General features: G+C 45.6%; 1 protein-coding gene across 4 annotated transcripts in view; it reads left to right on the top strand.

Annotated features, from left to right (window-relative positions):
- LOC119389933 (uncharacterized) overlaps positions 1-24,650 on the top strand; it is a 163,478-nt gene that overhangs the window by 56,738 nt on the left and 82,090 nt on the right. For 3 of the 4 annotated variants that reach the window (XM_037657379.2, XM_037657380.2, XM_037657381.2), the window contains exon 2: positions 21,290-21,343. The exons of the other annotated variant lie outside the window; for it this stretch is intronic. In XM_037657379.2, coding sequence (XP_037513307.1) covers positions 21,290-21,343 — 54 coding nt within the window. The remainder of the gene's footprint in view (positions 1-21,289; positions 21,344-24,650) is intronic. 4 annotated transcript variants of the gene reach the window in all.

The raw sequence follows: 24,650 nt of genomic DNA on the forward strand, positions 1-24,650 counted from the left end.
CACACACTAACGGAAACACCGAGTGAACGTAACGGAAACTTGGAGTGCGCCCCCAATGCTGCTTCGCATCCCCTCATGGTTCCCTTGAGTGGGAGATGGTGTAATTTTTTTGACATCTTTTTTTGCGCAATTTCGACTTACACACAAATGTTTCAGAAGTAATCCATAGTGCCACCTTCTTTCTTTTTCTTTGTAAGACGCTCACATCCTAGTTGGAGCATCATCCGTTAAAATTCGGTCCTATTTCTCTCATTTCTTTCTAATATTCCCACAAAGCTTCCAGAAACAAAACTTATTCCGCTTCGCCTCGCCGAGTTTGGGCCGGTCACAATGGGGAGCGGATGAAAACGGAGCCAGTAGGAGAGCCTCGTTTGGAATCAAGTACAGGCAAAAAGAAAAGCTGTTCACATACGCACACACACACACACACAAAAAGAACTCACATGGAAACACTATAAATCACAATAGGAACTGACGCTACGTACAAGGAGGAATAGGAAAGCCATGTTGACGGCAGCGCGGAAAACTGTTTTGCCCTTGTCCCGATATTTGTGAGTCCCGTGAGCAGCTGTTGCCTCTTCTGTCCTCCTTTCGTGTTCTGCCCTCGGGTTTCTCACAACATCCGCGACCGGCGTCTCTTCTTGCTCTCGTTTATTTTCTTTTATCTATTTCGTCGCCCGTCCCGTTATCACGCTTCCCGTTCCGTAGCCTACGCACAGCGCTCCTTTGTCCCACGTTCGATAAGAAACCCGGTGACGCGTGACAAGGCGTCGTTTTTTCCGACTTGCCGGGCTGCAGCGAGACGTGGAACCTCTAGCGTGGTTCTAGCTTGCGAGATGAACGCCTGCGTGCGCATCCCTATAGTTCTTCTCCTTGCTCTTCATCTTGTTCTTCTTCTTGGTGATAAGTCTCGCAAGTGCCGTCACCAGGAAGAAGAGGAAGCAAAGGTCGCGGAAGTTTTTGACCTTTGCTTCGCTGGCTCGCTGTCATGGCATGTTCGGGAAGTGAACAAGCAAACAAAATCGGGAATTATTACAGTTTGCTTCTTGCTATTGTAATAACGGTTGGTCTCTGATTTTGTCCGCTTCGGTGGTATCGTGGTCACAGTGCTTGGCTACCGACCCGAAGGTCGCGGGTTCGACCCCTGCCGCGGCGGTCGCATTTCGTTGGAGGCGAAATGCTAGCGGCCCGTGTACAGTGCGATGTCAGCGCACGTCGGAGAACACCAGATGGTCGAAATTTCCGGAGCCCTCCACTGTACTGCTTGCTCCATCATCACATTGTTGTTTTGGCACGAAAAAGCCGATGTAGATCGACCGTAAATCGCACCAGTCATATCAGCGTCTAAGCTTACGTCTACAACAGTTTTGAGAGGCGGCTGTCGTAGAACAGAGGCCATTTACTCGAACCCGCAACCTATATCACGAAGAACAGAACGACTGAAGAGTGTTTCGTATATTTGATACGGCCTGCGCCTTGCCGCGGTAACTCGGCATCTGCAATCACACCGTTACTGAGCGCGAGGTAGTGGGTTCGATTGCCGGATGGAGGGTGTGCGTTTCGATGACAATATAATGCTAGAAATGCTCGTCTAAATAAGCATCGAGTGCACTTTATGGATGCGCATGTCGCGCAAACCAACCTCGACTCCTCATCTCTCGCGGACCTTGGGTCGCCTGAGAGCGATAAATTCTGTCAGCAAGAAGTTCTATGCGCTTTACGTGTGGCGTCATCTAGAAGTCACCATTACCATCATCATTAGCCTACTACTTCCACTGCACGCCAAAGGGCCTCTCCCACGTATTGACCCGATCTTGTGGTTGCTGGGGCCACATTATCCCCGGAAACTTCTGAATCTCATATGCCCACCTAACTTCCTGCCTCCCCCTCGCGCGCTTGCCTTCTCTTGGAATGCAGTCTGTTACTCTTCATGACCAGCGGTTATCTTGCCTACGCGCTACATGCCTTGCCCATGTCCATTTCTTCTTATTGATTTCGACTAAGATGTCCTTAACAACTGTTCGTTCCCGGACCCATTCTACCATATACCATCCAGAAGTACCAGTGGCCAAATTGAAATCCACGGTTTGGAGGAAAAAGAAATATTTGCATGGGGTGTCACCTTCGTCCCCCATTGGAATGCTTCAGCTGGGCTCCCGATTTATTCGTTCACCTATTTATGATGGCGTCTGACATGTGAACAACTAATACGTCGTCTTCTGATCACAACGTGAAATTGTTGCATGAATAAAACGATGATCGCGAAAGGCGAACGCTGACTTGTTTCCTTTGTGACGTCATTGCTGGAAACCGAAAGAGGTGTTGTGCAGAGTTTCTACGGCAGTACGATGTTCTGTCCGCATCAAGAGATTCCTGAATGTGGATTGCTTTGTAATGTATTGTAGTAAGTCAACGATCAGGGAATAGATTGGGGAATTACGTTAATGTCACGTGATGTTGCAAAACGCAGAGCCTTAAATGGATGAAGGAAAGTAAAACACGCGTCTCAGTTTTGAATAATGACCGTAAGCTAACGGTCCGGCAGCTGCTTGTGAATTCCCCCCCCCCCTTTTTTTTGTTTTCGTGGCGCGAAAGAAATACGTGATAACGACAGAAATAATGCAATACCTCTTAGTCTTGTGGGAGCGGACGCTGGAGTTCATGAACTTTGCGCGACAAAGAAAAAACCAAAGGGCCAAAACCCGTGGGCGAAAGGAAAGTGCGCACTCTTTGCGGCATTTTACTCGGAAGAATAACGACGTTGGCATTGATAACCGCTTCGTGGTTGCCACTGCTGTTCGAACTATCGGGAAACCTTTTTAACCTCACGCGATAGCAGCGCTATCTACACTTAATGGTTGGCAGTACGGGCTCACTTGCACGGGCGGAGCGCTTTCTCGGAACTTCAGCATACGCTTCGCACTAATGTACTGTACAGTGATCGATTAGGTTATAGGCAAGAAAACTTTTTTTCCCCACGGAAAGGTCGAGACAATGTCAGCGTGTGTGACGAAGGCGCGACGTAGTTCGCTAAGTGGCTTTGTGACTCAGCAGGCCTTTTTCCTTTGGCGTTCGCCGCAAGAATACTAATGGCTCACTGCGGCGAGTTAGTACCGTTTTTCACAAAGTTGTATACAATGGAGAATACCCTCTTCGTCCGATAGGAACTGAGATAGGAACTGCGAAATGAGGTTGCTGTGGTTTTCGCTTATCTAGATCGGCTGACCGAAATAGCTAACAAATGGCAGTCACGCGAGTACCATCAAAGGAAAAAAACAAATGTTACGCTGCAATCGATGCAGCTTGTTTTGTTTGGACACTGTCGTTGAAAGGACATTAACCGTCAACATTGTGTTAGCTATCGTGATTGTGGCCATAGGTCGGCAAAAAAATTGGAGCTCACTCAGACTCACTCAAGAAATATAATTTGCTCTGAGGACTCACTCGGACCCAGACTCACCAAAGTTTTCCTCAACCGGACTCACTAGGACTCATACTCACCAGGACATTACTCAGCCGGACTCACTCATACTCAGACTCATGGCTTGGCCTGAGTCTGAGTGAGTCGATTCATGAGTCCATTAGCGTATAATTGGCTTTTTTAACCATGGTGTGAAGGCTTTTAACACCAATATCTCGCATATTTGTTGCTCTACTTGGCGCCTTTTGATCTCGAACCTTCAAATGTGAATTATAAGTGGTTGCAATTCAGTAAGGACATTTTTATTGAAAGTGGTGACTCACACGAGATATTTTGATCAAGAACTTCCTGTTAAGGAGTTTGCGGCCGGGAGGTCTACCTGTCCCCCTCCCCCCTCTTCTTTGATTAATAAATATTCGGATGGCGTATGAAGGCCAGTGCTTTGAAGTATGTGTGCGTCGGCGGGGACATAAACGTGAGCCGACATAAGGCTGATAATAATGCTGAAGTTGTGTAGATAGAACCATAGGCCGGCAAAAAAGTGCAGAGCTCACTCAGACTCACTCAAGAAATATATTTTGCGCTTAGGGCTCACACGGACTCAGACTCACCAATATTTTCCTCAACCGGACTCACTCGGACTCAGACTCACTAAATTTTTCTTCAGCCGGACTCAAAGTCACGAAAATATTACTCACCCGGACTCACTCAGACTCACGGCCCGATCGGAGTCTGAGTGAGTCGACTCGGGAGTGAGTTCGCCGACCTATGATTGTGGCTACCGGTGGTGAAGTGAGACTCCTGCGGCGTTGTATAGAGCTCTGTATATGCCACGAGTTTTGTAACATTTTGCCGCTGTCGTGTTTCACCACGTTTACCGTCGCTGTCAAGTTGCTCCCCGTACTGCACAAGAAGTTTCACGATCCTCGAATTTATCTGGCTCGGCTCTCGCATTGTAACGTTAAAGGTTGGGCTATACAGTTGGAACAACTCTAAAGCCACCTCTACTGGTCGTTGGCTCAAAAGGTAGTGAAGTTTCGTGCATCGCAAGGGTGACTAGTCTATCTGAAAGTCTTTCACAGCAGCGGCATCGTTTCTTTTTGATCAATCAATCAATCAATCAATCAATCAATCAATCAATCAATCAATCAATCAATCAATCAATCAATCAATCAATCAATCAATCAATCAATCAATCAATCAATCAATCAATCAATCAATCAATATATCACTGGAGGAGGGCTCTGAAAGTTTTGAATACCTGGGGCTCTTTAAAGTGCACCTAAATCTAAGGAAGCACACGGGCTTCTAGCATTTCGCCATCATTGAAATGCGGCCGCCGCAGCCGGGATTCGATCCCGCGAACTGCGGTTCAGCAGTCCAGCCCCATTACCGTTAGACCACAGTGGCGGGTGCCTCTGTGTCATCCTACGACATTTTCTTTTGTTTTCATGTCGTGGGTACACGTCGCGCGCGTCTCCGTTTAACATTATTTGCATTTATGTAAACATTTATTGTGCCTATATTTACGATGTTGGAGGCCTAAAACGTTGTTTTGCCTGCCTATTTATCGCGCCTAAAACGCGCTTTTTTAGGCCTAGAAATGCCTCTCTGTCCAAAAGTGCTTCGAGCAAGGAGATACGTTTTCGAGTGTCTTCGCAAATGGCGCTCTCTTTTTTTTCTCTTTTTTTCTCTCAATACCTTTCTGTTGAAGTTATTTACTGCTTGAACAGCTAACTTACCAGCAGTTTTTCGTACGCGAAAGCAGATCCATCGCCAAAAAAGCAGAGAAAAAAAAAGTCAGCGTAAAAATAAGCCGTAACTGCTCCCGCCTTTCTGAAAATGTAGTTTTGATAAATATCCTGCGCATTTCATTTTTTCAAATGCGATGGTAAACTAATACAGAGCGAGTGAAACTTAATTGAGAAGTTATGGTTAGTAAAGGTTTACTTTATCTTCGTATAGTAAAAGTCAAGCAAAACGATCGCTTTACTAGATTTAATAATAAACCTAGCCTCCTACCTTACGGTCGCCCGCAAGGTATCTCGAGATAACCAGGATCAGAACGCCCATCGTCCTGGTGGGACGATAAAATCAGGGGGGATTTCTTTCTCTCTTTCAGTATGCGAACCCCGGTAGGTTAAGCTCCACATAATCCTTGAAAAGACGCCGATCCGGGAGAACGTAATCTCCTTTTCTGCGTTGTTCACGACAGAAGAGAAGAAGAAGAAGAAAAAAAGAACGCAGTCGTTTCGTAATTACCTATTTAATGATTCAAGCGTCCTTTTGCCACCGTGAGACGTTTCGGTTCGTGACAAATAAGTCACGACGGGTGAACTGTTTAGTTGAAGGGGTCACACACACGTCTACCTGGCTGATGGTGAAACCTGAAATAAAAAAAAAAGGTTAGCTGCAGTGTTGCGTCCCCGAGGCCGCGGGATAATGCTTAAGTGACGTGCAGTGTTAGAGGCTAATGCGTCAACATAGCGAATGTTGTCCTTTATCACTAATGAGTGTGCCTTGAGGGATTCTGTTGTGTTTTGTGGTGATGGACGCTGGCCTTTTTTATTAGTCATGCCTTCCGTTTTTACTGCGTTACCGGCTGTGTACAAGAAAAAAAAAACTGTAATGTGGGTTACAAGGCAAATCGCATTTGTTAATTCCTTGCAAGCGTGTATAAGGTTGCTTTCGTCGTAGGAGCATACGTCTAAATCCGTCGTCTGTGTCTGTGACTTCACAACGAGTTGCTGCGGAATCTTCGAGGGTGTCATCAATTACTATATTTGGTTCCCTATGGACTCTCCTTGCAAACTGTACACGTCACTCTTGCTGTGTAGTTTTGAACTTGCTCTAGCTTATCGGTAATAATAATAATAATAATAATAATAATAATAATAATAATAATAATAATAATAATAATAATAATAATAATAATAATAATAATAATAATAATAATAATAATAATCAGTGTGGTTTTACGTCCCAAAACTACGATATGGTTATGAAAGACGCCGTAGTGGATGGCTCCGGAAATTTCGACCACCTGGGTTTCTTTAACGTGCACACAAATCTAAGCCTACGGGCCTCCAGCATTTTGCCGCCATCGAAATGCTGCCGCCGCGGCCCGGATTCGATCCCGCGACCTCCGGGTCAGCAGTCGAACACCATAACCACGGGAACACCGAGAACACCCGTTCTAGCTTATCGGGCCTCCTCTCAAGGAGAGAAATCGAGAATGAAAATTTATTCTGATCAAGCGCAGTGCGCGTTCTAGGTGAGCGGCCTCCTTATTCCAGGTATTCCAGGTATCCCAGGTAGCCAAGCTGAAAGTGACATTTATGTTTAATGCGTAAACATACTAAGGCTACCTACCACGTGAAATCGTGCGTGCTCCGTTCATAACGTAACAGCAAGTGGACCGACCCTGAAGACAGTGAAATGCGGAACTGGCAAGGAAATGGCAACAGAGGCCTAGAAATGATTTCGTTTACAGACGGTACAAGTAACTATATCATAGAGTTCATGCAAAAGGAAAGCAGATCAGTACAGATGTCAAAACAAGCAGCTGTATCATTGGCGGAGAGAATATATTAATGTACCCTCCCTTTTCCCGCATCCTCCATTTTGAAAGAGTGCGGTAATCAGTGACGGGTATTTTAGCCTGCCGTAATTATTCGTGTACTACCAGCACCTTAGTGCGGCTTTTACTCGTGCACAGCCAGCGGTGGTTGTCACTTGCTAATGTCAGGTAATGTTAGCTAGTATCGCAGAATAATGGTTGACATCTGATATTGTTGGCTAAATAACGGCTAATCTTGGCTAGCGTTACCACATGTTGGTTACGTGATGCAATAACAAAGAGTGCCTGCGCACTATCTGAGTTGCCAGTAGAAAGTTCCTGTCAATTTGTTTTTAGTATCGCATACACGTGTGGGCTAATAGTGGTTAACATCTGATATTTTTGGCTAAATACTAGCGCATCTTGGCTGGTGTTACCGTATGTTAGTTCTGTGATGCGATAACAAAACAATGCCTGCGAACTCTCCCGGTAGAAAGTTCCTACCAATTGATTTTTGGTATTGCATAACGGTAACTTACCGATACACCTCAACTTGCTTCTATCTCTAGAACACTCACCAATGTGCGTCCAATGTAACGTCCAAGAAGATCTACATCATGTTCTTTGTGAATGCAAGCGATACGCATCAGAGAGACAGTCTCTGAAGGCGGCCTTGCATCTTCAACGGGGATCGTGCTTAGAGTTGCGACATGTTCTGGGCCCATGGCAAAGCAGCACCTGTGCGCTACGTGCCACGAAAGCGCTGTTGACTTTCTTGCGGGCCACGAGCCTGAACGAAACTTTGTAAACTTGTGTGACTGTATGTGTTATGTGGTTATCACTGTATATATCATAATCGTCACCCAGCACCTGGAGTAGCATGTCAGGCGAACAGCCAGGCAAACATCTCCAGCTTCATTAAATGTTTATCTCTCTCTCTCTATCTCTAGAACAAGCGCTGTGTCTTCGCGATTCGGCTCAAGACACGCCGACGACGCTCGTTTGAACTTTGCGCTTGTCGCGTACACCTATTGGTCCTGCTCTTTCTAGAGCGAAGTTCGCAAAGCACTTCGATGCATCCGTGCTTCCTTCTCAACAGCTTTGTCGTTGCGAGAGTCCCGTAGAAGTATTATTGAGCGGTCGTTCGGTAGTCCCGCTCAACTTTAACGAGATAAGCTCTCGAGTGCATACCCGCCTTGTTCTCGCCCAAGTTTCGCGACAAGTCGTGCGGTTCGTTTCGCCCGCATCGATCATCGAAACACTTCGCATCGTTGCTCTCCTGGCACGTCTAGTCTATTACTCGAAGATTCTTTTTTTTGTTTTTCTTTCCTTTTCCTTTTATTATTCTCTTTCTTGCAGTTCGATATCGGCCGTGCTACATGTAATGAGGCTCACTATCAGTTTGCAAAGTCGTAACTCACGCGGTCTCTGGAAGCAATTAGCACAACGTTCAGGCAGGTCAGTCAACTAAGCACCCGTTATCCATATTGTTGCAGCGTGACCATATGCTATCTCATTGACATTTTGACCGCACAAAAAAGACGAGGACAGAGGGAGGTACGACGACACGGGTGGTGTCCCTCTGTCCTCGTCTCTTTTGTGCGGTCAAAATGTCAAATAGTAAGCACCAACTAGGCCAAACGCAAGTTCTCCGGAAGCATATGCTAGCTCACGTGCCGATTGTACAAAAAGCGCAGAAAAGACAAAAATCCCAACTCGCAGACTACGACATTAGTGTTCAATCGCGGCTATAATTTTCATTCGTTCATGATGCTTTATAAACCTTCACGTGCCGATTGTACAAAAAGCGCAGAAAAGACAAAAATCCAACTCGCAGACTACGACATTAGTGTTCAATCGCGGCTATAATTTTCATTCGTCCATGATGCTTTATAAAGCTTCACGTGCCGATTGTACAAAAAGCGCAGAAAAGACAAAAATCCAACTCGCAAACTACGACATTAGTGTTCAATCGCGGCTATAATTTTCATTCGTCCATGATGCTTTATAAACCTTCACGTGCCGATTGTACAAAAAGCGCAGAAAAGACAAAAATCCAACTCGCAGACTACGACATTAGTGTTCAATCGCGGCTATAATTTTCATTCGTCCATGATGCTTTATAAACCTTCACGTGCCGATTGTACAAAGAGCGCAGAAAAGACAAAAATCGAACTCGCAGACTACGACATTAGTGTTCAATCGCGGCTATAATTTTCATTCGTTCATGATGCTTTATAAACCTTCACGTGCCGATTGTACAAAAAGCGCAGAAAAGACAAAAATCCAACTCGCAGACTACGACATTAGTGTTCAATCGCGGCTATAATTTCATTCGTCCATGATGCTTTATAAACCTTCACGTGCCGATTGTACAAAGAGCGCAGAAAAGACAAAAATCCAACTCGCAGACTACGACATTAGTGTTCAATCGCAGCTATAATTTTCATTCGTCCATGATGCTTTATAAAGCTTCACGTGCCGATTGTACAAAAAGCGCAGAAAAGACAAAATCCAACTCGCAGACTACGACATTAGTGTTCAATCGCGGCTATAATTTTCATTCGTCCATGATGCTTTATAAACCTTCACGTGCCGATTGTACAAAGAGCGCAGAAAAGACAAAAATCCAACTCGCAGACTACGACATTAGTGTTCAATCGCGGCTATAATTTTCATTCGTCCATGATGCTTTATAAAGCTTCACGTGCCGATTGTACAAAAAGCGCAGAAAAGACAAAAATCCAACTCGCAGACTACGACATTAGTGTTCAATCGCGGCTATAATTTTCATTCGTCCATGATGCTTTATAAACCTTCACGTGCCGATTGTACAAAGAGCGCAGAAAAGACAAAAATCCAACTCGCAGACTACGACATTAGTGTTCAATCGCGGCTATAATTTTCATTCGTCCATGATGCTTTATAAACCTTCACGTGCCGATTGTACAAAAGAGCGCAGAAAAGACAAAATCCAACTCGCAGACTACGACATTAGTGTTCAATCGCGGCTATAATTTCATTCGTCCATGATGCTTTATAAAGCTTCACGTGCCGATTGTACAAAAGCGCAGAAAAGACAAAAATCCAACTCGCAGACTACGACATTAGTGTTCAATCGCGGCTATAATTTTCATTCGTCCATGATGCTTTATAAACCCTTCACGTGCCGATTGTACAAAGAGCGCAGAAAAGACAAAAATCCAACTCGCAGACTACGACATTAGTGTTCAATCGCGGCTATAATTTTCATTCGTCCATGATGCTTTATAAACCTTCACGTGCCGATTGTACAAAGAGCGCAGAAAAGACAAAAATCCAACTCGCAGACTACGACATTAGTGTTCAATCGCGGCTATAATTTTCATTCGTCCATGATGCTTTATAAACCTTCACGTGCCGATTGTACAAAGAGCGCAGAAAAGACAAAAATCCAACTCGCAGACTACGACATTAGTGTTCAATCGCGGCTATAATTTTCATTCGTCCATGATGCTTTATAAACCTTCACGTGCCGATTGTACAAAAAGCGCAGAAAAGACAAAAATCCAACTCGCAGACTACGACATTAGTGTTCAATCGCGGCTATAATTTTCATTCGTCCATGATGCTTTATAAAGCTTCACGTGCCGATTGTACAAAAAGCGCAGAAAAGACAAAAATCCAACTCGCAGACTACGACATTAGTGTTCAATCGCGGCTATAATTTTCATTCGTCCATGATGCTTTATAAACCTTCACGTGCCGATTGTACAAAGAGCGCAGAAAAGACAAAAATCCAACTCGCAGACTACGACATTAGTGTTCAATCGCGGCTATAATTTTCATTCGTTCATGATGCTTTATAAACCTTCACGTGCCGATTGTACAAAAAGCGCAGAAAAGACAAAAATCCAACTCGCAGACTACGACATTAGTGTTCAATCGCGGCTATAATTTTCATTCGTCCATGATGCTTTATAAAGCTTCACGTGCCGATTGTACAAAAATCGCAGAAAAGACAAAAATCCAACTCGCAGACTACGACATTAGTGTTCAATCGCGGCTATAATTTTCATTCGTTCATGATGCTTTATAAACCTATATAAAACCATAAAGGAGTGTGCAGGGACGAACGACATTCTGCCATCTTGTGTTTTCAAAGTAAAAACACGTGATTCGCGCTACTGTAGGCGAATAAATTTTAGTGCAAGTGGCAAACGCAAGTGGCCTATATGTGCTATTAACATTTTGTGTGCGTTGGAGTGGTGTTCACATTTGTTTTCACAAGTTCACTGCACGCCTTTAGTACGCGATGCGAGTTTACCGCGAGAGGTCATAACCTTCTTTATCACCTCTTACATTTCTTATCTAGCATTTCTATCTAAAGTTTTGGCATAGCTAAAGCCTACTGAGTAACAAGAACGTACGTGAAACAGAAATTGGGAAAGTCCCACTGCTCACCACTGGTCCACTAAAAAGGAAGAAGAGCAGTAAACACCAATTAACATTTCAAGACAGACGTAACCAATACTTGAGAGAGACTTTAATAAAATGTCGGACCCGCCACGGTGGTCTAGTGGTTATGGTGCTCGACTGCTGGGATCGAATCTCGGCCGCGGCGGCCGCATTTTCGATGGAGGCGAAAAATTACACCATCTCCCGCTAAAGGGGACCATGAGGCGATGCGAAGCCGGAGCACTTGCACGATCGCGTTCCGTTGGCGTTCGTTGGGCATGCTACCGACCTCGCGTCGTGGAACGCGAAGAGGGACGCTACGCGCGTCGTATCTTCCATCTAGCCTGGCCGTTAATTCTCACAGGGCGAGCGGGGAACGCGGTCGACAGGCGGGCGAGAGGGGGGCAGCGTGGGAGAGGAGAGAGAAGCGGAAGGGACGCGCATGCGCTCGAGCTCATCGCGGCGTTGCGCAGGAGAGAATTTCGGCATGTCTAGCCCGCGTTTCAGAGGAAGAGTGGAAAGGGGGAGGGTAGAGGGAAAGTGGAGAGGGGAGGGGAGAGTGTGAGTGGAGAGGAGGTGTGTGGAGAGGGTATGCGCATGCGCAGTAAGGGTGGTCACGCCGCACACCACCACCACAACCACCACCACCACCACCACCACCACCACCGGATTGAGCTCCGCCTTAAGATACTTCGCATCTAAAATGCCTGAGGCCCGTGTACTTAGATTTAAGTGCACGTTGAAGAACCCCAGGTGGTCGCAATTTCCGGAGCCCTCCACTACGGCGTCTCTCATAATCATATCGTGGTTTTGGGACGTTAAACCCCAACAATTATTATTATTATTATTATTATTATTATTATTATTATTATTATTATTATTATTATTATTATTATTATTATTATTATTATTATAAAATGTCGCGATTAACCCGGTTATAAACACCGGGGTCGTGCGTTTCAGCTTCGCTGGTTAAACATATGTACGGAGTGCTTTGACAGTGATCATCTTTTATTTGCTTTTTGCGCCTATGCTCTTAGCATGCACTGACGCGAAAAAGGTGCAGTCAGGCAAGGCAAGCAACTTTCTGTTTACACTGCTGCTAATTTCATCTTAAATGAGTTGTGTAAGAGTGATGCGCGTACACATGGTGTGAGCGCTACGGTTTTATGCCGTCGTGTGCTTCTTTCGGTGTGTACGCTCACGATTAAAGACGACGAGGTAGTTGTCTGATTCTCGGGAGAACTTTATTACAGGTATGGCTGCTTGCTTAACGAGGCACGCTTAACGAGAATACTCGATGAGAAAGCGTACATCGAACGAAGCTTGCTGGAGGTCGCGGACGAAGACGAACTAAGAAAATCGAGTGTAACTAAACAGGAGGTACGGGCTTCGTACCGATAACTACGTTTCCATTGTGTTTGCCTTGCGTGTCAGAATTTGTGATCTTGCGAAAGGGAGCGCAGAAGCGATTCAGAAGGAAGTACACAGTACAAAAAAGACGCTCGCTTGCGACTGATTTTATTATGACAAACTACCCACCGCGAAAGTTTACGGGCAAGCGCTGTCACAACAAAATAATTTCTGCTCTAAAAAAAGACATAAATACCGCCATATCGTTTCTGCGAACCCCTTCGCAAGATTCTTAACCAACTAGCCCAACAACTTCCTATTTTGAGGCATTTGTGATCTTGCCAGCAGATCGTACAGCTGCAGGCCGCCTCGTCTGCGCTGCAGCGGACACTCGCTGTTGAAAGTTCACATAGAAACTCGCATGCAACGCGTGGCACATACAATACGTACAATGCTTACAGATACATACTAGAACGTTGACGTGGACTATCTCACGCATCTAGCAGCTAAAGCGACGTGTAATAATACGAAAATCGATAATACGAAGGGAAAAGCGTTGCCTGAAACTAAAGTTTAATCCGTGGTTTCTTAGCAATGTTATATTTTTCAAACCCGGTGGGCCTCCGTCACTCACCGCAGTGAAACGAGAAGTTACTATAGCAACAGAACCACCTAAATAAATAGAATTCAGAGCGGTTTTAAAATTTGAGCTAGTTGGTACATTATCGTCAAAGAAAATAGCTCTGGTTGAACAAGGATGCAAAAGAAGACGCACGACACCGGCTCTAATTGGTTGGTTGGAAGTTAGCGCCCGTGTATAGTGTGTCTTCTTGTGTCCTCGTTTGAAAAGCGCTAATTTCTTCGGATTCCTAACGAAGTCACCTTTTCCTGATACGAAGCTGACTCGCGCTGCCTGTGTAAATCTACTTATTTTTGCCGCGCACTTTTCACAAGGTTCCATAAACCACAACCGTCGCTCGTGTACAACTATAATAATGTAAGTAACGCTCGCTTTTTGCGTCACCACTTAACTGTTCCGCTGTCCTCGCGGCCTCATCTCAAAAGGACGGCGGCTGGCCCCTCTGAGAGCTATGCATGTAGTCCTGCGCCCTGCGTGAGAAAAGCCTATACATACGAGCGCTGGGGCTGTGGCTCATATTTTAGGCTTGGCCACTCAGTCGGTCTGCAAACAGCCGTGCAGAGCTTAGCACAGAAGCTTTCGAGAGATACGGCTGCCGCGATCGAGAAGTAAAGAAAGAGAGAGAGAGAGAGAGAAAGATAGAAAGTGCAAGGGTAGCGAAAGAAAAAAAGACGAGGTCGGCCAAAAAACAGCGCTCCGCATAGTAGTTTTGTTTCGCTCTAGTCTCGCCGCCGCACTCGACGCGTTGCTCAGACATACAGTATAGACGCACGAGCTCACAGCCTGTGGGGCGAAAACATACGCGAGTGTGGTCATATGTGTTCGCCTGTTTTATTTTCTCGCTCACATCGAGGCGTGCTGCAGCCCCGTATAGGAGCTTCTCGGGGTGAGTGGTTCTGCCACGCGCAGGCAAGCCACGAGTGCAAAGCAAAGCCGGGCAAACGCACGGTTTCCCTTCTAGTGCTTTCGCACGAACCCCCCAGCCCACGAGGCTCCTCCTCTGATGTATAACGTGTCTGCACGACCGAAAGCTGTTGCCCCCGCTTGAGGCTGTGGCCAGCGCCTCGACACTTCTTAATCCTTCGGCCTTGTTGCGCAAATATCGCCGCCGTTTCTCTTTCCCCTCTTCCTACCCTTCTCTCCTCTCTCTCTCTCTCTTTACTCCTGCTCTGGCAAAGCCATTCCTTTCACGCTGCCTAGCGGACGTGCTTAATCCCTGTTGGTTTAGCGGATCGGACCGCGTCAATGATGGATTCCAGATGTGAGCAACCGGTTAAGGACGGCGGGCGCTTTATGCCACGTTTCTCCGAGGCCGCAAGCTTTTCTATTTCGCTCTCTTCTCTTCTTCATATTCTTGCCTATCGACTTGTACTCCTTCGCTTCGGAATGTACAGTGCTTACGGCGTATTACAGACTTTCGGTGGCGCAGCGCTACGTCTGAGTGGTACGTGAATAACCATTAGGGCTATTCTTATAGAAGGGGGTGGGAATCGAAGAAAATAAAAGTTAACTGATACAGAAAGATGGCAATTACACAAATACAAAAAATTAAAATATGCAGTGAATGCAGCAAAAATGTTCGAGTTGTTGAATAAGAACGGAGGGGAGGGGGGGAGGGAACGGGGTAGTCCTCGTGAGCTCCGAACAGCATGCAACTTTTAAATGACTGTCTCATTTACTTCACACGAAGAAAGGCGCTCGGATAAATCCTTGCTTTAAGGGGAGCTTAAGTGGCTTTAGAATTCGGTAAAACTTTGTGCTTACCAAGGACCGACATTATTGTCGACGATGTAGTAATTTTTTTCCGCGGTTGTTGCAGCAGGAGCTTAAGAATACGCGAAAGAAACGTTCGCCTTGTTCCACCCACGTGAGCACGGCGAAAGCGTGGGCGTGGAGACAAACACACCGGAACTACGTCATATTCGGCACCTTTGGCGGAGCCGTGCTGCACTCCGATGGACAGTTCCCGCCACTCACTGATCCGAACTAACTGCGAGAGCGTTGTTTATGTGCCCCAGGCTCAATTAAGTATCGAGACACTGAAATTTTTGTAGCTGGATTGCAATATCTGCCATAACGACACACAGCCGAGCGCAATGTGAACAAGCGTCTCTCGTATCTCGGCCTCCGTGATTAGCTCCGACTACGCGTGTTGCCGGAGCTTATCACGTAGGGCACGCTTTAATAGCGCTGCTGTTGCAGATGACGCGGTGCGGCCGAATATGACGTCATCGCGTTCGCTCAGCGTCTCAAGAAGCCCTGCGGCTGCAGTCGCTGATTTTTGACAAAAATGCTATTGGCGTTCACTTTTGAGGAGTCTGACATCGGTTTTCAAGTTCAGCAGGGTTCAAACTATAATTAACAACTCCAAAGTCATTTTTTATAAGTGCTTCAGCTTCTCTTTAAGATGTCGATTGAACGAAGGCTTCATCTTCTTTAAATACCATTAAAAGAGCGTGTTTGAAGCTACCGAATTCATTATCGTACTGAAACCTGATGATGGCGACGATGGTAACAACCACTACGCTAACGGGGATAATTCATCATCAGCCTGTCTACGCCCACTGCAGGGCAAAGGCCTCTCCCATGTTCCGCCAATCAACTCGGTCCTGTGCTTTCCACGTTGTACCTGCGAACTTCTTAATCTCATCTACCCACCTAATTTTCTGTTTCCCCCTCACACGTTTGCCATCTCTTAGAATCCAGTCAGTTACCATTAATGACCACCGGTTATCCTGCCGAAGTGCTACGTGCCCGGCCCATAACCATTTCTTCTTCTTGATTTCAACTATGATATCCTTAACCCATTTTTGTTCCCTGACCAACTCTGCTCTCTTCCTGTCTCTTAAGGTTCATGAGAGTGAAATAACTAGAGGAATAAGGATGGGATGGGGCTCATTCGGCAAGCATTATCAAATCATGAATGGTAGTCTACCACTATCCCTCAAGAGGAAGTTATATAACAGCTGCATCTTACCGATGCTTACCTACGGAGCAGAAACCTGGAGACTTACAAATAGGGTTCTACTTAAATTGAGGACGACGCAGCGAGCGATGGGGATAATTGCTTGATAATAATTGCTACAAAACTGTGGTGTTTTGGGCAATGTCGAGTGCCGCCATGTTGTCCAGTTCCTCAGATAATCTGACAGGCTGACGACGCCAGCAATATGTAAATTCGAGAGCACGGCACAAAACGTGAGTGTCGCGAGATGGCATTCCCAGTGTTGGACATGGAGAATCAATCAATCAATCAATCAATCAATCAATCAATCAATCAATCAATCAATCAATCAATCAATCAATCAATCAATCAATCAATCAATCAATCAATCAATCAATCAATCAATCAATCAATCAATTAATCAGCTTACGACGAACATGAATTGTATCTAGGCATACTGGTACTAAGCGTGCTCATGAGGCAAGGGACAACAAAAGATAACAAAAACAGAGGGTTGGCGTCCCTGCGATGGCGGCCACCTTCGAAGCTTCCACGATCGTCCAGTGTGGAATGTGCCCGAGTCATTTTCTGTCGAACATGCTCGATCCTCTTGCACTCTTTAATTCGGGTATACAGCAGAAACAGTGAAGCACTCTTGGCTTTAGCAACGAATAAGTGGCACCAACTGTTTGCAGAGAGCGGCTTGTGTAACGCTGAAATGCGTTTTCCACGTGGACTGTTTAGCAGGGGTGGTGTGACCAATCCGTGGTTGCGGGCATTAAAGGCCCACTGAGAGCGCTTAGACAAATACCCCGTAATGCGCTTTCCGGGCGGTTTCGACACGTTTCGTTCGACCGGAGACGTGAAAAATGAAGCGAAGTAGCGTCGAAACAGGCACCACTACACTGCGGATATCAAAAAGGTCGCAGCTTTTGCACGTTTCGGGACAGTTCACAGCAGCGTACCCTATCCGAACGCGCGTGTACTTACACGTAAGGCCACCGCGAGCGCGTGCGGAGAGGCATCTTGCCAATTACCGCAGGTGCGACCCGGTAATACCGAGCCGTGTTTCCCCGCAATGTAGGGGATGAGTGTCCTAGGTACTCGCCCGTACTTCCTGTGCTGTGGCAGAATTCACAAAACTTCCTAAGTGCTTTTTCCCATTGTCAGCCGGCTACAGTAATCTCCCGCAATGGGATTGGCTGTAATATTCGCTCACAAAAATTTTAAGCGTAAGACGTTCTTGTGAATACGGACCCTGGTTGATTGTGTAGTGACGCTCTTCTAGTACTTGTGAGTTGTTTGTATACGTAGTGTGCTTCTGTAGTGTATGCGGTGGGTTGGTCCGACGTACGTATTATAATATAGATTCCTATACGCTAGAATGACTTCGTACGGGCAAGTACTATCCAATCAGTAAGTTGGGCACATTATTTGCGGGCGCGAAAGACCGTTCACAAACAGGCGTCACGACCGAAAAGCCTTGTGGGTACCAGAGATTTCCTTACACATGCCCTAGGGCAGGTGGTTGTACAACCTCCCCCCCCCCCCCCCCCAACTACCCCTCTTCTTGTTTTTCTGAAGGCACGCTCGGAATTTGTATTAATACTTTTTCTTTCAACGGAAAATTTTGCTTAATAAAGTCAGATGGACGTGTGCGTAGTACCTTTGTTCGTCCTTATGCGACGAATGTAGTCGTACATATACGCACGACTACATTCCTCCTAGAAAATGAAGTACTAATTATTCGCGTTCCTTGTCCATCGGAGTCACAAACGTAGCCAATGCTACGGAACCACATCGACACGAATAGAAAATTCGTAATAACCCCCGCTTCGCCCCCCCTCCCCCTTCTCACTTAGACACACCCACTAGATTCAATTTATCCCCCCCCCCTCCCCAGACAAAACAAAAACAAAAAATCTGCCTGCGCCTATAAGCTTTACGTTCCATAGATCTGTATTGCCTCTGTTGTTGTACAACATCGACTGACTCGTGCGCCGTGTGCGCATCCACGCAGGCGTTGTCAAAATTATTTCCGCGTCAATTCATTTATTTCGCGTCCGTAGAAAAGCGTCGCACTGCAGTAGCTTCGAATGAATTCGGCGATCTATCTCCAGTGTCAAGGATAGTCCTTTCGCTAACATTTCCGGACGAGCGAAGCGATGCTGCATTTGCATCGTAAGAAGAAAATTAATGCGACGACTCCTCGGGTACAGAGTTGCAGCGTCCTTTAGTTGAAGAAAAGAAAACAAAACAAAATAAAATGGACAGGGTCTATACCTCGGATTCCGCAAGACTGGGCCGCGTTTCCGCCGTTCCTTTCCGTTCGCGGGAACAACGAACCACAACGCGGCCGCCACACTGATGGCACGAGAGACTTCGTTTCCTCACGAAGTGGATTTCGAAGGGGATTACGGGGACGTGATTTCGGGGAAAGCGTATAGCTCCCGTGGAACAAAAGGAAACGCCACGCGCCGCTGCACGGAACGCGAGCAAAGGCTGCTGCTTGCACGCTCTCCTACGTACGGGTCTCTGTATCCGGTTCCCCGATTTTAATTCGCTGTGCTAATCCTTCGTTCTCATTAGAATGACGAAGATGGAACGAGCTTTTTGTGTGTGTGTGTGCTTGCGTGGACGGCACTCTTCGCACTTGCGGGTGTTGCCGTACGTGGTGTGTGTTGCGGTATGCGCGGGCGCGAGTTGTTTTGCGGCGATAATAAATGGGGTCAGATGCAGAAAGCGGTCCTCACTTTACCGACTCGGACTCGCTTTCGGCAGCTGCTATACCGTGATGGGGATTCGTACAGGGTCATTAAAGAGGTGCGAGATGGTGTTTGAAAAACCTGTTAATGCGGTGTGGCGGTAACGACATACGTAAAAATCTTCTAATCAGTGGCGAAGACAGAAAATTTTCAGGGGAGGGGGGGGGCTATGTATGTTCATGTGTGCATTTGTATGTGTGCGTCTATATATACACATGCAAAAATACCCCCCCCCCCCCACACACACACGTACACCCCTGGCTATGCCACTGTTCCTAATGGCATTCAGCAGGAACATAAAAAAACAAAAAGAAATTGATGGAAGGGGGTTTGACTCCCCCCCTCCCCCCACAAACACTACGCCACTGCTCCTAATAGGATTCAGCAGGAACATAAAAAACAAAAAAAAACAAAAAAAGAGATTCCCGAACATGGAGTTGAATATCGCATTCACATCTCTAAAGTGAGCTAAATTCCGAAGCTTGCGCAGAGTTCGTTTGATAGAAAAAGAGATTGGACTTCTATGTACACGAAAAAAAAATTAATATGTCATAATAATATCTAGGCTTTTATGTGCCAGAACAACAATATATGATTATGAAGCACGCCTTAGTGCGGGACTCCGTATTAGTGTAGACTGCTTGTGCTTCCTTAACGCGCAACTAAATATGAGTACACGGATGCTCTTGTATTTCGATTCCATCTAAATGCGGCCGCCGTCGCCGGGAGTCGAACCCGCGGCCTCGAGCTTGGAAGCGCGACAACTTTGCCTCTATGTATACCACCCATGGCTGCATCACACTGTTCACAATTACGAACGTCCGAATCACTGCGGAGCTTGTAACTAACAAAAAGTTGTTTTGAATTACACATGTTTAACTAGCCATGACAGTACCCAAACGGGTTAAGGGATGTACTGTCTATGCGTGATAGTGCAGCACTATACATTGCTCTAATAGATGAAAATAAGATGGGATTGGTCAGTTAATAAGTTACGACAGATTGAGATAAATCCTGCGTACTTAAAAGCAAGCCGTTCTCACTGAACGACGTCAAATTACTGAGCGTCAGCTATGGGGCCAGTGCATCTGTTAAGGAATGCAGCCGCCTCTGCGCAATTACAGCAGCTGTCATGCTGAGGAATAATTTTGTACAGTACCCAAGTTGATTGTTGCGTCTCCTTCGAGATTCCAACAAGTGTCGTTGTTAGTGGCACGAGAAACGAGTTCCACTCTTCTTTCTCTTTCGAGCACTTCCGGTCGAGCACTTACTTCCGGTTTTCCGAATCCATATTCAGAAAAGGTCTTGTGTAAAATAAAACTGGTAAGAAATAGATGGCCCTGACTCGAATTAAGAGTTATATTGGATACATATGGTATCGGAGCATAAGTTTACTTAAGATAAGGGCTACTTATATAGTAAAGAGATACGAATATACGGCTGCTTCGAATACTAAATTTTCGAATCCAGTGCTCATAGAAGATGTAGCACGAGCTATTCAATTTCTATTCGATATTTTGTATGTATTCACCCAGATATATTCTTATTATCTTGCTCCATGTGCTGACTTGAAGGAACGTAATCACACCTTCGTGTCCCCTCGTGAACCCGTCTTTAACAACGCTCGTTTCGTTCCCCACTAGCGTGATCAAGTACACAGCGCAATAAAATATAAAATGCAAAAGCACATCATCTCAATTTATCGCTCTTTTAGCATACACATAAAAATCATAAACCAAAAGCCAGCCATTGCAGACGTTTCAACATTAAGCTTCAGACTTTCATTTCTGTGGTGCTGTCTGCGTCTGCCGAACCCGCTCGCTTAAAAAAAATATAAAAAAATAACACTGAAAGTAGAGATAAAACTTTCGTTTCTCGCAACGCAAAAATAAATTTCTTGCATTGCCACTGGGTTCCGGATGGTAGTATCAGAATTGCTGCAAAGACAGATTCATATTAGTATGTGTCAATGCGGCAAATGTCGCCATCTAATAATTACTTTGTAAAAGACGTGTTTTAGACATCTTGCAGACGTGTAAAACACGTTTTAAGACGTTTATAAGACGTCTTATGCATTAAATTACGTATCGAAAATTCCCGGCCACGCTGTAGAGCGCACTACCCATCGACTATGCTAGCAAGAATGTCATCTTTCTTCTTTTCTTTCTAGCTCGCGCCCACTCTGGCACTGTCGTCGGCGTCTTCGCGCCCGTCGGAAAGCGAGGTATTACCACTACCTTTATTTTCTAGATTTGTTTTTAGAACTTGTTGCCTGTAAGGCATCCTCGAAGTGTGAAAGGAGCTCAAGTAAGAACGGCTGAAAAGTTTGCTTCACCACGGCGCGCCACCTTGTAACTAAACGCTAGGCTTGGAGGCGTATTTTGAGACCCCTTAATTACCCACCAGAAGCCCTTTCATGGACGTAGGACGCATAAGTCCTCTTACCCCTCTATTTTCTTGTTTCCCCTGATATTTACCGACGACTCGCTACGTTGACCCGCAAACAGCCACGACTTGACCTGAAAACAACCACGTTACTGTCATCGCCATAGGACAACGTCACGACGATGTTGCCCTATGGCGGGGCTGAGCTCGGTCGTAACAAGCAAAAGCGCGAAGCTCCGTTAGGCCATTATGACAAATAGAAGAAGGCCGTACGAAAAGCAGAAAACATACGTATATATGAACAACGCCGATTTACGTCTTCCTACGCGACCTCTTCTCTACATGACACTCGTGTAATGCGGCCGAGGTGACCCCACGCATTACGAGGCGAGTCTGTTGATCACAGTGATGTTGCCCGTCTCAGCAGCCTGTGTCCTTGCGGAAAAATACCTCTAGAGATTAACATTTTTCTTCTAGTGTTTTTACTAGTCGCTCCCGTTAAAAACATGTCTCTAAAGCTTTTTTTGTATCCGCTCACGAATATTCGCCTCTTTGTGGCGTGCTTCAATTAGGATGGTCCCATTAACCTATTCTCTTTCAGTGTGGCTTTTAACAGGGCGACACAGCTGTCGGTGCCATTAGCGACGATGGTGAAAGCAGCGCGTAGGCCGCTTTTGCCACGCGTAGTCATTTTCGCGGACGAAGAAAAAGAGTAAGTCTGTATCAAGTTTTGTTTCCGTCTGTGTTTCTTAACGTGGGAAGTATGGTCTTGTCGCGACCCTTTGCGGCATTCTGTTTTGTGACCGTTGATACGAGCCGCATTAACGTCCTACTCCTTCGTGCTTCATATCGTTCATATCGCGTTATTTTTACGTCCGCTTTATTCTCGCCGGAGCGACATTTCGAAGTCTTTAAGGTCAATTTTCGTGCTTCTTTAAGGCAAATTTAAGGTCAATTTTGGTGCTTATTGAAGGTATACCTCTTTCAAATCAAGCCATCTTTTTTTGTTTGTTACTTTGTCCTTCTTGCTCGGGGCACAACCGGTGCTTACTTGCGGGATGGAAACTTGGAAGTCAACAAAGAAGTTTTAGAGAAATGAGCGGTGTATGGAAACATGATAGGATTTACTTTCTTTAAATTTAGTTTCCTCAGTTAACCTTTCAATATTATTCGCATAAACAAGACGAAAGGTGTGCTTTTCTTGTATTTACTTTGTAATAAATTATTAGGAGATCAGCGATGATACGGTTGTCCTTAAAGCACGTAATGACAGTCCTGCCCAGAATCTCACTGTGCAAATGTTGTCTAGTTCATCCTTAAGTTCTTGTTTCTTTTTTAGTTTGTCGTCATGCTTCTCTTTCGAAAGCGCATTATACTGCCGCTAAAAAAGGATGGTAGCTGGTACATTGTTGAGCGCACGTTTCGACAGATACCTGTGCAATGCCTTTGCCTTTATGCGAATCGTTTCAGCATGGTGATCGCGCGTTTTACTCAGGAATTCATACTGCGGTGGCTCCACCGCCACACAGCCCACGCAGCCGCCACAAATTCACCACTCGCATTCACAGGTGTCAAAAGTAAACGCCTTGACGACATAAATGGAGCCGACGACATAAGTGACGATGAATTGGAACGCAGTACAGTGCGCAAAGTCTCAAAATGCCTTTCTAATTTGCACCCGGCCGGCACGAAGATAAATAATAATATCAGAGATTTTACGGGCCAAAACTACGATTCGCGAACGCTCCGACAGGTGAAAATGGGATTAATAAATAATAAGAAAAAAGTAGAGATGGCTTATTATACGGGAAAAATATGCGCATGAAACCTCATTTCTTGGCTACATAAATTATTCGCTAGCGTACGATTAACGGTGACTCCTGGGCACTGAAATTGTAGAATATCAGGAAGATAACAAAGGCTTTACGCAATCACGGAAAGACAGGAAGACACGAACAACCGAAGGCACGCTAATAATGACCACTACAATGAAAGCCTGACATGAAACAATTATCTGTCATTAGGTAGGGAAAGCATTCCGTGTTTTTCATTTATCATTCAAGTTTGCTGTGTTGCTGGGGGCTGCTTATTGCCAGATGATTAATGGTAAACGGCAGGGCTGACGTTAAGTAACATCTGAAGATGATATGAGCAGTGAAATATTCGTTGCTGCACAGTAACATTGCGATAAGATATTACCCGGCTGTAGCATAATGTATGGTTATGCAATCTAATCTCCACTTTCGTAGAGCGGTCACGTTGACTGAAACCTTATGTGCGGGTCTTATTAGAGTGCGCCGGAAGTGCTGCGGTTCGATCACTACAGCGAATTCCTGTCATAACGAAGCAGCGTACATCTAAATGCCTCGAACGTACGGAGTAATATTCAGAATATCGCCCGTGTCTGCTGGTGTTTGGTCAAAAGATGCGCTCTAGTAATGATTTTCGGGAGCTTCATCTACGCCAGGTTTAGCGTTGCTGTTATTTTATTTTGATTGCAGCTTCGTTAAAAAGGCGATACTACTTGTGGGAAAGATAACTCCTTCGATCGCTTTTATAAAATACACTTCGCTGAGGGAACAATAACGGAGGATGCACGTTAGAACGCATTCTCTGGGACTGCAGTTCACCGGTACCCGGTATTACGCGGGACCGCTTTGAAAGACTCGTCAAATCACCAGCTTACCACAATCAAGTCCTGGCTGTCCAGTACGCCCACGATAGGGCCAGGAGGCTAGACTTCCTGATGCGGTCGTGGTAGTAGCCAGGCTGGTGCATTCGCGCCATCTACAGGATAAACAATAAAGCTTTGAAGAAGAAGAAATCATGAAGCGTTGCTCTGTCACGCGCTAAACGAGCTAAAATAAACTTAACGCATATATAAACAAGAGCTGAATATTTGCTCCCGATATCTTTATCAACATAGCAGTGCGATTGGTGAAGCAAAGGAAGATTTAACGCGCCCAGTGAGATTGTGGAAGCCAACCGTACGCTGCACAAACGATGGCGAAATAGGACGTCTTTCGCATTTATGCGGCCCCCGATACTGGTTGTATGTTCCCTGAAGACAGCAACCTCTCCTATTTATCATTTTAATAACGAAAAAAAGAAAGCAAGAAGAGACAGGATAAAGCGCTGACTTGCAA

Source organism: Rhipicephalus sanguineus, chromosome 4, assembly GCF_013339695.2.
Source record: "Rhipicephalus sanguineus isolate Rsan-2018 chromosome 4, BIME_Rsan_1.4, whole genome shotgun sequence".
Lineage (NCBI taxonomy): Eukaryota > Metazoa > Arthropoda > Arachnida > Ixodida > Ixodidae > Rhipicephalus > Rhipicephalus sanguineus.